This window comes from Lissotriton vulgaris, chromosome 7 (assembly GCF_964263255.1).
Source record: "Lissotriton vulgaris chromosome 7, aLisVul1.2, whole genome shotgun sequence".
NCBI classification, from domain to species: domain Eukaryota; kingdom Metazoa; phylum Chordata; class Amphibia; order Caudata; family Salamandridae; genus Lissotriton; species Lissotriton vulgaris.
In genome coordinates this window covers 555,724,144-555,737,614 of record NC_141695.1, presented here as the reverse complement: position 1 = coordinate 555,737,614, position 13,471 = coordinate 555,724,144, and the positions used below count along the sequence as shown (strand labels likewise).

The following is a 13,471-nucleotide window of genomic DNA, read 5'->3' as shown; positions in this document are numbered from 1 at the left end:
CAGACATTTCTCTTACGCTGGACTGCCTTATCTCTTTCTCCCCCTCAGGTCCCCCTCTCTCCTCTCACCAATCTCCGCCTCCAACTCTTCTCCCCCACATACCGCTCTCTACCCATTTTTATTTTATTTCTTTTTTTATTTTTATTTCTCTTTTCACTCTGTAAATATGTGATATATACTTGTCCAAGCCCAATCGCTGGTAAAATGGAATCCTGAGAAAATCTACTATTTGTATATTTATGTATATAGAGATAACTTTAACCACTAGTATATGTAGTAGACCTTTGTACTCACTGCCATTCCTATGTGATTCTTAGAGTTTATCCATTTGTACCTCTTCATTGAGTGACTTTACAACTTGTACATTTGCAATTTTTTCTATTTGTATCTCTTCCCTGTGTGACTTTACAACTTGTATATTTGCAATTTTTTTTTCCTGTTTATATCTTTTATGTAACTCATGGAATCCTAAGTCCTTATGTATCGCAGCTGTTTCTTTTGTAAAGTGCTCTGACACCTTCGGGTAATGTTCGTGCTATAGAAAATCGCATTAAATAAAAAAATTAAAAATAAACAATGTACCACAAAATGCAAGACGCCCTTACAGCAATAGTAAGACCCAATAATGGCTCCCTTTCCCACCTCTGTGATCAGGAAATGTACAAGCCTTTGCTCAAGTACAGTCCCTATCCAGGATTCCCTAGAGAATGCCATGATCTTTTTTGCTTGTATTACTTCCTTTGACCCGTCTGGTTTCAGGGACTTAAAAGTTGTTTGGATCATCAGTTACTCACATGGCTCCAGACCGGGGGAGAGTATGATATTTTATTGTGGATTGTTATACCTGCTGGTCTGCCCTCTTTGATACGTGTATTGGAGGAAGGAACTGCTTCTGAGAACGGAGTATGATTTTTCACCTGAACATGTTAAGTCTCAATTTTCCTTGGCTGAGAGTATAAGATATTAAGAATAGGATATTTCAGAAGATGCTTTGGAGGCTTTGATACACATAGATCCTTCACCAGACAGATGTATTAAAGTTGTTGCTAATATGATTACATTTGGATCCAGTTCACAACTAGTTTTGGCATTTCTTTTGTCACTGTCTCATGACAACTTTAATATAAAATCTCTCTGTTTTTAAGATGCTACTGGAACAAGTTGGAGATCCACTAGGCGGGGCATTTGCTAACTGACTAATATACAAGTTTCTCTAAAACAGTCAGTATTTGCGCATTGGTGCCGTAATCTTTTTTGATGACGACTGTTACAATTATTGTACCCTACAACTCCTTGGAACGAAGACCATTTTTTGTGTTTCTCATGTGGTTCGCATCTCAAGTCACTGTGTGAGTAAGCTACAAATGTTTTTGTGAAACAACCTATTGCATCCCTTTTCAAGTATAGAGGTACATTAATGGCTAGGCCTGCTTTTCTGCCAAAAGTCATCACAGAATTTTGTCTGTCACAGAAGATGCACTTGCATTTGTTTTCTTAAATAAAAAGGGATCTGAAATCTTGTGTTTTACACACAAAAGTACTCAGATTACATTGAGTGCTTTTCATGGTTATTTCATATGTGAACATGGGCAACACAATTTCCATAATAGGCTGTGACATACATTAAGCTGCTAACAAAATCTACAGAAAAGGGTGCTTGAAGGCACAAGGGCAAACTAAACCAGAAAGCGAGCTGTGGTGTCACACCTTCAGAGGAGCAATTTGCATAGTTGCTACTTGAAATGTACGTCAGAATATCATACAAAGAAATATTATATGACATACATGTTAAGCCCAAAATATCATTTATAAAAATATCGTCCCATTAACTCCTTTTTGTATGAAACATTGAGGACATTTAATCATGTCAGACAACATTCTAAAACTAATATTCTGGTACTAAACAGTACTTGGTCCTCAATTCGTAAGCAAGAAATTATGTCTTCACACAATGGTGCTTGGAGAGTATTATTTAGTTTGAAATGTTCTGTATAGTTTTCAGATCAAAATAACAGTTGAGTAGCAATATTTGAGATCGCTCTATCTACTTCATGATATTTTGACTGCTTTGGGGGCTTTTCATAACATGAGTGATTGTTGGGAGAAATGTATTGTACTGCACTATAGTATTTATATTGTACTTACAAACACTGTATAGGGCGTTGAAGTGCTTGCCTACAGGGGTTGCCAGCTAGATTAGAAAAATAAGTTAGTCACCTTAGAAAATGTATACTTTCTTCCTCACACACTTGCTTCTCAATCGCCCATCACCATTGACTACATTCTAAATTTCTTTATGTTGTAGTTTTGTTATTCTTGAGTTTCAGTGAGCCAGATGTACTAAGGTTACCGTTTAAATAGTGTCTCCGTAGGAATCGCCATTCAAGAAATTCAAAAAGATATGTAAAAAATCTGCAATTTCCTAATAGCGATTCCTAATAGCAATTAGGAATTGCTATTAGGGAAATAGCAAATAGGAAATGCCATTGCATACCTGCCGAAGGGCGAAATAGGAAATGGTTCGCATTTACGAAATTATGATTTCCTAATAGGAAATTGCAATTTAAGAAATGCAAAGCAAAGGGTGCCTCTTAGCTAAAGGCACCCCTGGAGGGACCCCGAATTTCCTAGTGCACATGTAAGTGCACATATACCCTAGGGACATATGTGTGCTTCATGTCACAACTAAAAAAATGCATTTTAACAATTATTTTTACCTTTTGCACATGAGGCCAGATGTATGACCATTTTATTGTGCGCCTCGCAATTTGAGGCTAATTGCGAGTCGCCAATTGCGAGGTGCAAAATAAAAAGCACAACAGTGTGTTTAACATTGTTTGCGATTCCCAATGGGATCGCAAATTGCGAAGCTCATCAATATTGATGAGCCTCTCGCAATTTGCGAGCCCATTGGGAATGACAGGCCCTCGCAGGGCCTGCTGGGCTCGGCAGACCCCCATGTCTGGGACTCCTTTGAAATAAAGTAGTTTTTTTTAAAAATGCAGCCCGTTTTCCTTAAAGGAAAACGGGATGCATTAAAAAAATCTAGTCTGTCCATTGGAGCTATTTGATAAGATGAGGAAACGGCTGGATGTAGCATTTATCCATCCGAAAGAAACATTACAGAAGGTAGGTAATTAATTCTAAAATTAACAAGAAATTAGTTATTACAGCTAATTTAATAAAAACGCATTCACGTGAATGATGGGCAGAGCGGATACTGTTGGCCTGATATCATGTACAGCAAGACGTGTGAACTCACTAAAGCAATATAGATTCTCTATCAGATACCAGAGGAATCAGCCCACTTGATCCACTACACCTTACAGTTACCTTGTCGATATGAGGATGCCAGTACTCATCATGTGCGGTCTTCGCTGCTGTGCTGTTCATTCGGGAAAAGAAGGTGGGTTTGGTCAAGTACAAGTTGGAAGAACTGATACCAAAAGATTTTGCTATCGCCAACTGAATTCTTTGTCTTATATCCCTGGAACACATAAAAACACAAAGAGAAGGCATTTGCGTAGGAATACATATTGGTGATATTAGTGATTAGTCATGATTAGAATGAACTCAAATGTTCCAAACAAAGTCACATAAAGATGATTAAAATGAATGATTCTGCACTTGCAGAGTTAGGTATATGCTTTTGGGGATATCCTCTTTGTAAACAAGATGATTCCTCGGAGATTACTGCCAATCGCTTTGCTCCCCACCTTAAATGAGTGAAGAGTGGAGGCATTATGTCTGAGATTTTGAAACAAGGCTTTCACATAATTTCAAGGAGATGACTCAGCAGAGCTATAATTTGGGATCTCTACTGCTCATCCTGCCCTACATATTCACTGCTCTCTAGTTTCTGTTCAGTACATTCTTAAAGTGCAGTCTTCTTCTTCAAACTACTAACTTGAACAGAGCAATCTGGGGTTTCTGTTCTGCAATCAAGCCAAAAGAGTTCAACATATACTGCTTGTCCTGGCCTCTCTTACATTTCAACCATTGGAAGGCCAATCACTATTTGGCAAGAACGGAAACTGCTTCACGAATTTATTAAGCAAAGCTATGTGCAAGTTGGCAACGTGCATGTTCGATGCACTGCACACTGTAATGAGCCACCCGGCCTTGTTGAGCGATTGTCGGCAGTCCTTAATTCCAAATGTTTAAGCCATTCAATATAAGAAATGGCAGAGTATGGCCAATGGATGAGGATGGGGTAATGTGAATGGGAGGGAGCCTACGCTCAGGAATACCAGGGGAGATTAAATATAACTGCATCCTACGCATATCTCACTGCTCTTGCCTATCAGTAACCAGTAGGACACATTCAAACCTTTAAAAGAAAGCAATATGAGTCTTGAATGCACCAGAGATGGTTTCTTTAGCCTCCATCTAGAGTGTAACGCTTGTAAAGCACAGATGGGAAGAGGCAGGGGCGTAACACAGGCCCCCGCATCCTCCCCGCAGTGCCGGGGCCCCAAAGCTCCAGTGGCCCCCCTCAGCACAGCACCTCGGCCGGAGAACTCCTGATAGAGTCCGGAGGGGCCCCCTTCATGTACCTTGCAGGGGGGCCCCTTCAATTTTGGTTATGCTACCGCGATGATGGACTGCTAAAATGCATATCACATACATGTGATCGCCATATCTCAAGAGCTTACTGAAGCCACTGTGGCTACGATTTCAGAAGAACACATTCTTCGTGGATTGTAGAATATTTGCAGCTCTTTCCTAGTGCTTAATTTGTAAAAGAAATCGTGTCGGCAACAGAGGCTCTGCTCAGAAGCCTGCGGCGGTGGAATTAAACATCAGCGTGCCCAGTAGCAAGGCTGCATCCGCGTGGAATCACCCAGGCCTCTTTCATCGGCCACTAGATACTGCTGTCCCTTTACCTAGCTCTGCAGGTTTCGGATTTCTCCCTTAATGACGGCTTTCCGTGAATCTCTTCCTCGGTCGCTTTGTTTATTTTTCCCTCTCAGCTCAAATTAGGCACTGTATTCCAATGGTTGTTGCACAACAAATTAACACAGTACAATAGCCAGGATGAGGAGTGGTTGTCCCATGAAATATCTGGATCCCTCAGTTCTTTCCAAGTAAAAGTAAAGGCCAAAAGGGCTGGGGGATGGGGAGAAATTAGTTACTTATCTGTATCTCCTTTTCTTCAGGAATGGTATCTTTAATAGATTAACACGCTTTAATAACTTACCATCCACAGTACTTTTAAAATTGCAATAAACAGCGGTAAGCTGATCCCAGGCCCATCAATCATTTGTTTAGTAGACATCCACCTCATGAGAAACTACCCAAACTTCATCAATGATGTGGATGTGTCGAGGTTCCTTCTCCTTCTAGAGGCCACTGTAGTGGTTCTGATTTATTACCATAAATGTGCCTCATCTTCACGTAGCTGCACTGCAGATCTCCGGGAGCAGCATCCCAAAACAGCGCAGCTCTTGCTGAAATGCGTCTAGCGGAGCTCACCATCACTATAACTCTAAGGGGGCCATTCACCTTCTTGCAACAAGAAGGAATTGTAGGCTGAAAACTAGAGGGCTGACAGAGATTGACTGGAATCATTTGAAATTTCACAAAGATCCCAAGACACAGCAAAGCTCTTTCCAAGAGTCCCTCACATGCGATGGATGGTAGAAAAACAAACTGTCTTGGTATATAGGGGGGAGTCGAGTGGTCAGCGAATCCACCTCACTGACTGAAGTTTGGGCCCTTTCAAATGCGGTGAATGTGTTACCAAACATACAATATTTTGAGCTTTAGGTCATTTTATGGTGACGCTATTTTAAAGGTAGAAGATTCTCAGTCTGATAAGGGCGAATGATTCAAGCGTGTGAAATTATGAAAAATCCAACACTCAAAAATCCTCCTTGATGGAAATGTTTTAGGAGGTCACGGAGCAGGCAGGCAGCAGCCAGGCACTAGACTCACTGGGTGTAAAGGAGGATTGTCTAAACTACTCCTAATTATTGGATTCTTAAAAGCGTCTGATACAGCCCAATTAAAAAAGGTGACATTGTGACGGCACATGAGAATAGGTAAAGCTTTTTTCCAGAACCAAAAGGCAAATCATAAACTATTTATGTTATGAACTTTAAAGGAGTATGCTAATAATCACCCCCCTATATTCTGAGAGAACAGGTCCTGCTAACCATTTTTCCTTAGTTACTACACTATACTGAAGTGTTCAGATGAAATTGCTTGTGGTCCTAATGCTCTTGCTGGAAGAGGCTGCAGAATTTGCAGGACATTGCCTCTTCAGATAATCAACAAGATCCAGGAGTCCTAATTGTTCAGAGACCACAGAATGGAAAGGTCTATTTTGACTTCATTTTAAGGCACTCATTACAAATTGGACAGAGTAGAGTGGGGTATTTATCAATCATGATGAATACCACTACCCTAGGGTGAGTTTTTTTTACAATGGGTGATAAACCCCCTACATTTCGAGTTTTCATCTTAAAAATGAGGCTTAACATGGGAAACCGGTTTTAACACATCACATTTTAAATGTTTTACCTCTTTCTCGGGGCTTTTGCCCCACCCCCCGTCAAAAAAAATTCAGCAGACTTGGCCTTCCTTAATTTATTAATGGAAAAAGTCTGACGGTGTCAGGAGATGTGACCTAGTGGCTACAGCTGCTGACTTTAGAACTAAGAAACCAGGTTTGAGTTCCAGGATCAGCTCAATATCCTGTGATTCTAGGCAAATCATTTAATCTCCCTGTGCCTTAAAAAAGAAGTGCAAAGTATTCTGGTGCTCATGATAAGCACTCTATTGCCCTCAGGCCAGGCTCTTGTTATATAACACCAGAAAAAAGTTATCATGCACTTTGTAGTTTTGTTTGCACAGGGGTTGGAATGCAGCTCTCAACTTGCAATGAAGGCACTAGCGTCTTGCCTCATCTTCACCAGAGGCATAATATGATGAGTGAAGCAATAAGTGAGTCTGATTTACTTCAGGCAGGATTCAATGGGTTTCACACTCAATGCGTGAGGACTTGTAGAAAAGGCAGCGTACCCTGTGAATAAGTAACAGCAGTTTCACATTTCTGAATCACCTCGTCTGTGCAGGCATTGAAATGGAGAGGAGCTGAATGCTAATTTGCTCTTTATCATGCCACTTTTGTACCTAATAAGCATTTCAATTGTGCTCAGCAAGCACTGACATTGACGCCAGTGGCCTATTGATCAGTTCAGATACAAGCAGCTACAGCCTAAAGTTTCTCTAGTCTTTCTCAAGTCAATAAAGCAAAATGGCGTTCAGGAGTCAGCTAGAGTACTTTTCAGTCCATAAAATGATATACAACACTGTCACTATTAGAGGTATCATTGCATTGTAAAATAGCTGCCACATTGTTCTTCGAATCTGCGGTCGCATGATTGTTAGTTATAAGGTCAAGAAAATATTTGACAAGTGTATTGAACATCCCTTTTCTTTATAAAATGTTAGCTGCTCCCCCTACTCAGTGACTGATGTCATGCTAAAATAGATGGGCGTATGTTTGCAATCCTGTAACTGTACATATACTACATTTTACGTTAAGTAGCAAAACAATACCAAAACAGAAAGGAAAATGCTACTTACCAGTTTGCATCTGTTCTTGGCATGTAGAGCTGCAGAGTCCTACACTTAGCAATAGATCGCCACCTGGTGTTGGGCTCGGATGATTGCAGGTTGTTGTCTTCTTGGAAGAAGTCTTTGTAGTCACGAGATAGGTGACTCCTCCCTTGGACAATACTGCGCATGGTCATCGACTCCATCCTCAGATTGTTTTTCGCCATGATGGGAAATTATCGAGTTAGTAGTAGTAAAGAGAAAGGATGTCCATGCGTGTGCATCTAAGTAAGAGGAGTACTGGAACGGATACAAGTCCCGGGGAGGCGGGAGGGCGTGTAGGACTCTGCAGCTCTACATGCCAAGAACAGATGCATACTGGTAAGTAGCATTTTCCGTTCAAGGCATATGAGCTGCAGATCCTACACTTAGCAACGATTGTGCAGCAGTGTCTCCCCTAGCGGTGGTCGCTTGTATCCGTTGCAGCATACTGAAATAGTGTTTTAAGGAAAGCTTGGCCCACTGAAGCTTGCTGCTTGGCTTGCACTCAACACAATAGTGTTTAGTGAAGGTGTGTAATGTAGACCATGTTGCTGCCTTGCATATGTCCTCTAGGGGAATGTTTCCTAAGAAAGCCATAAAGGCTCCTAGTTTGCGAGTGGAGTGTGCTCTAGGAGGAACTGTTAGTGTACGTTTAGCTTTTTGATAGCATATTTAAATACACTTTACAATCCATCTGGCAATTCCTCCTTTAGAGATGGGATTGCCTTTGTGTGGGGGAGAGAAAGATACAAATAGTTGTTTTGTCTTTCTGCAGGATTTAGTCCTGTCTGTGTAGTATAGTAGAGCTCTTCTAACATCTAAGGTGTGTAAAGCTCTTTCTGCAACAGAGTCCGGTTTTTGAAAAAACACTGGTAACTCTACTGATTGGTTTAGGTGAAAAGGAGTAATCACTTTGGCAGAAATTTAGGATTGGGTCTAAGAACCACTTTGTTAGGATGTATTTGAAAAAATGGTTCTTCTATTGTGAATACTTGTATTTCACTAACTCTTCTAAGAAAGGTGATGGCAACAAGGAAGGTAGTTTTCCATGTTAGAAATTGCAGTTCACACTTATGTAAAGGCTCAAAAGGGGGGCCCATGAGTCCTGTAAGGACCACATTTAGGTTACATACTGGAGCAGTTGGTAACCTAGGTGGGATTATTAATTTTAATCCTTCCATAAATGCTTTTATTGCAGGTACTCTAAAGAGAGATAGATGTTGTCTATTTTGTAAATACGCTGCAATTGTTGCTAGATGCAGGCGTATGGAAGAATAAGCCAAATTGGACCTTTTTAGGTGTAGAAGGTATCAAATTATATTTTGGATGGAAACATCCAGTGGATCAATTTGATTGTTGTTACAGTATATTGCAAATCTTTTCCACTTAGCAGCATAACATACTCTGGTAGTGGGTTTTCTAGCTTCTTTAATTATATTCATACAGTCTAGTGGTAAGTTTAAGTAACCAAACTCTAGGACTTCAGGAGCCAGATCGCCAAATTCAGTTGGCTTGGTTCTGGGTGCCTTAATTCTCCATGGTTCTGTGTTAACAGGGATGGCGTGAGCCGTAATTTCTGATGTGGAACCAGTGAGAGATCTAGTAGCGTGGTGAACCATGGCTGGCGTGCCCATGTGGGGGCCACTAGTATTAGTTTGAGAGACTGTTGTGTGAGCTTGCGTACTACTAGTAGAATGAGTGGGAGAGGCGGAAAAGCGTACGCAAATCTGCCTGACCAGTTCATCCATACTGCATTCCCCTCCGACCGTGGGTGTGGGAACCTGGCGGCGAAGGCTGGGCATTTTGTATTTTCGTGGGTGGCAAACAGGTCTATCTGTGGATGCCCCCACATTTGGAAGAATGGTTGTAGAACTTGTGGGTGCAACTCCCATTCGTAAATCTGTTGTGACATGCCGACTCAACAGATCTGCTATCTGGTTGTGAATTCCTGGAAGGTGTTCTACCGTGAGGTGTATGTTTTGAGGGATGGCCCATCTCCAAATGTTTTGTGCAAGCTGGGACAGTTGCAGAGAGTGTCTCCCCCCCCTATTTTTGTATATAATACATGGCTGTCATATTGTCTGTCCGGACTAGGACAGCTTTGTTTTGTATTTGTACTTGAAAAGTCTTGAGTGCTAGGAAAATTGCTAGCAACTCCAAATGGTTGATGTCGAACTGTTTCTGTTGATTGTTCCACTGACCTTGTGTGGTATAATGTAAGAGATGGGCTCCCCGTCCGAGGGATGCATCTGTCGTGAGCACTATCTGTGGAACAGACCCTAGGAACGGCCGTCCCTTTCTCAAGTTTTTTGTGTTCCCCCATTGCAGAGAGCGATATGTACGGCTGTCTACCAACACCAGGTCTGTGAGCTGACCTTGAGCCTGATTCCACTGTTGTGCTAGACATTCTTGTAGTGGGCGCATTTGCAGTCTTGCGTGAGGAACTATATAGATGCGAGACTCCATCATGCCTAGTAGTTTCATGAACACTCTGGCTTGGAGAGAGTGCTGGCATTGAAAAAGGGAGATTAAGTTCTGAATAATTTGAATCCTGGCTTGACTGGGATATGCTAGTGCTGAGGATGTGTCTATGGTAGCTCCTAGATATTGATGAGCTTGCGAAGGCTCTAGGTGCGACTTGGTGTCGTTTATCGTAAACCCTAAGTCGTGCAATGTTTGAATTGTTTGTTTTGTGTGTTGTACACACTGGTTGAACAATCTTGCTTTTATGAGCCAGTCGTTGAGGTAAGGGAAGACATGTATTTGTTGTCTTCTGAGATGTGCTGCTACTACTGCTAAGCACTTTGTAAACACTCGTGGTGCTGTTGTGACCCCGAATGGAAGGACTTTGAACTGATAGTGTTGTCCTTGTATGACAAACCTTAGATACTTCCTGTGCGCAGGATGTATAGGAATGTGAAAGTAGGCGTCCTTTAGGTCTAGTTAGGACAGAAAATCTCCCTGTTGTAGTAATGGGAGTACTTGTTGTAAAGTGATGGTTGAGGGGCCTGAGGTCGAGAATTGGTCTTAATGTCCCGTCCTTTTTGGGAATTAGGAAGTACAGGGAGTAAACTCCTGTTCCTTGTTCCTCTAAAGGAACTACTTGAGTAGCATCTTTTTGTAGAAGTGCTACAACTTCCTGTTGAATCAGAGTTATATGGTCTGTGGACATTGGATGCTGCCTGGGTGGTATGTTTGGCGGGGTTGCTGTGAGTTCTAGGCAGTAACCATGTTGGATAATTTGTCTTACCCACCTGTCTGTTGTGATGGAGTTCCAGACAGGTAGGAACGGTGAATGCCTGCCCCCCACAGGAGTGGAATGCTGTAGGGAAGGCAGAGGGAAGTCACTGTTTGGGAGTGGAAGAGGAGCGGTTGTTGTTATTACCTCTGCCTCTTCCCTTATTGTTGTTGCCTCTGTATCCTCCTCTATAGTAGCCTTTATTAGAGGAGGTTTGTGTGTTTGTCTTAAAAGATGATGTGGTCTCTGTACCTGTCTGCTTTGAACCTCATTTATAGATGGAGCGGCGAAAAGAACTTTTATTGTGGGTGGATTGTAATGCACCCATAGACTTAGCTGTGTCCGGGCCTTTTTTCAACTTCTCTAGTGTGTTGTCTACCTCCGGCCCGAACAACTGGTTTTGATTGAAGGTCTGGTTCAGGATGGTAGTTTGTACTTCTGGTTTAAAACCTGAAATGCGTAACTAATTCAATATCTATAAAAGAGGAATAGGTCTTAATGCGCTTTTAGGTGAAAGGATATACATTAGATAGTGTTTTTATGTTCCTGGGGCTCAAAGACTATATTAAATAATAATTTGGATCGATTTTAGTTTGGTCAGTCTTATAACTCTTTAGTAGTTCTGGTACAATTGTCCATAATTTTCATCTCACAGGACCACTGTTCCACACTGTTAAGCCTGAAATATCCACACCCAGGCTGCACTAATTAGTAATCTCTGAAAGTTGGATGCTATAATGAAGATACGTAGAGCAGATCAATTCATAGTATATGAGGTGGAGCAGATTTCAGAACTATTAGTCGATGGTATAAGGCGTGGGCAAAGTGGGCAATGCCCAATGCGGATCACTGACACAAAATGGAAAACAACAATATCGTGATACAAAAATACTGTGTCCAAAAATTTGATGTAAAAAAGATTGATTTCCTATACTTATATAATGGTGATTACAAAAATATCAAAAATATATATTGTTTTGCACCAATATATCGTTTTTTAATATATATAGTTTGAATGTAACATATTAAAACCCTGCTGCCCTAGTCAATCAATCAATCAATCATGGAATTTTAAGCGTGCTACTCACCTGTGAGGGTCTCAAGGCACACAGGGCTGAGCAGCTCCGTTCAAAGAGCCAGGTCTTCAGCGTCTTTCTAAAGATGTTCAGAGAGGGGGCATGTCTTGGCCACGATGTAGGAGAAAGGCCTTCCGCCCGTCCTGGCTCTGCGGATGTGCGGGGTTTCGGCGAGGGCAAGGTCGGCTGATCAGAGGTTTCTCTTGGGTGCGAGGAAGGAAATTCTCTTGTTGAGGTTTTGGGGTCCGATGTTGTGGAGGCATTTGTATGGGTGGATGAGCAGCTTGAAGGTTACTCTCATCTCGACGGCGAGCCAGTGGAGGTCTAGCAGATATTGGGTGATGTGTTCCTGTCGAGGGACGCAGAGAACGAGTCTGGCTGCGTGTTCTGAATGGTCTGAAGTTTGCAGAGCAGCGACTTGTTGTTTCCGGCATAGAGGGCGTTTTTGTAGTCTAATCTGCTCTTTAGGGGTGTGTGGGTGATGGTTTTTCTTGATTCGCGGGGATCCATTTGAAGGTTTGCGGAGTATACAGGGGGTGTTGAAGCAGGACGAGGCGACAGCATTGACTTCTAAGTCATGGAGAGGAAGGAGTCGAGTAGGATGCCAAGGTTCCGGGGGTGGGTGGGCTGCTGAGGGCGGTGGGCCACCAGGTGGTGTCCCAGGCAGTCGGGGAGGATCCGAGGACGATGACCTCTGTCTTCTCCGGCAGCTGTTTCTCATCCAGGTTTCGAAGTCCTTCATTCCTTCATGTAAGGTGAGCCTGGTGGTGATGCGGTCTTTGGTGAGGGAGAGGGTGAGTTGGGTGTCGTCAGCATAGGAGACGATGTTGAGTCCGTGTTGTCTGACCATGACGGCAAGGGGGGCCATGTATATGTTGAAGAGCGTGGGGCTGAGTGACGATCCCTGAGGCACTCCGCAGTTGATCTCTGTGGGTTTGAAAAGGAAGGGTGGCAGTCTGATTCTTTAAGTCCTACCCGCGAGGAAGAAGCAGAGCCATTTGAGGGCGATACCCCGTATGCCCGCTTCAAAAAGTCTGGCAGCTAGTGTGTGGTGGGAGATGGTGATCAAAAGGTACCAGAGAGGTCAAGTAGGGTCAGGGCTGTGGTGCAGCCTTGGTCGAGGAGGGTGCGGATGTCATATGTAGCGGTGAGTAGGGCGGTCTCGGCGCTGTGGTTGCATCGGAATCTGGATTGGGAGGGGTCAAGGATGGAGTTCTCTTCAATGAATTTAGTTAGTTGGGCGTTGATGATCTTCTAGGTGACTCTGGCCAGTAAGGGCAGGAGGGAGGTGGGTCAGTAATTTTTGTGGTCAGAGGGGTTTGTCTGCAGGGTTTCTTTAGCACAGGCTTGACTTCTGTGCGTTTCCAGTCGTCGGGGCAGGTGCCAGTTGCAAAGGTGGCATTGATGGTGTGTCGTAGTTGTGGTGCGGTGGCGGCTGTTTGGAATATGGGCGGAGGGCAGGGGTTCGTGGGTGTGCCTGAGTGGATGCCCTTCATGGTCAATTCTGTCATCTGTGGTATCTGGGGTCCAGGTTGAGATAGTTAGCAGTGTT

At 42.8% G+C, this 13,471-nt stretch overlaps 1 protein-coding gene across 4 annotated transcripts in view; it reads right to left on the bottom strand.

The window, feature by feature from the left end:
- Positions 1-13,471, bottom strand: part of OGFOD3 (2-oxoglutarate and iron dependent oxygenase domain containing 3) — a 1,065,090-nt gene that overhangs the window by 290,021 nt on the left and 761,598 nt on the right. For all 4 annotated transcript variants that reach the window (XM_086930659.1, XM_086930658.1, XM_086930657.1 and 1 more), the window contains one exon: positions 3,334-3,487. In XM_086930659.1, coding sequence (XP_086786785.1) covers positions 3,334-3,487 — 154 coding nt within the window. The remainder of the gene's footprint in view (positions 1-3,333; positions 3,488-13,471) is intronic.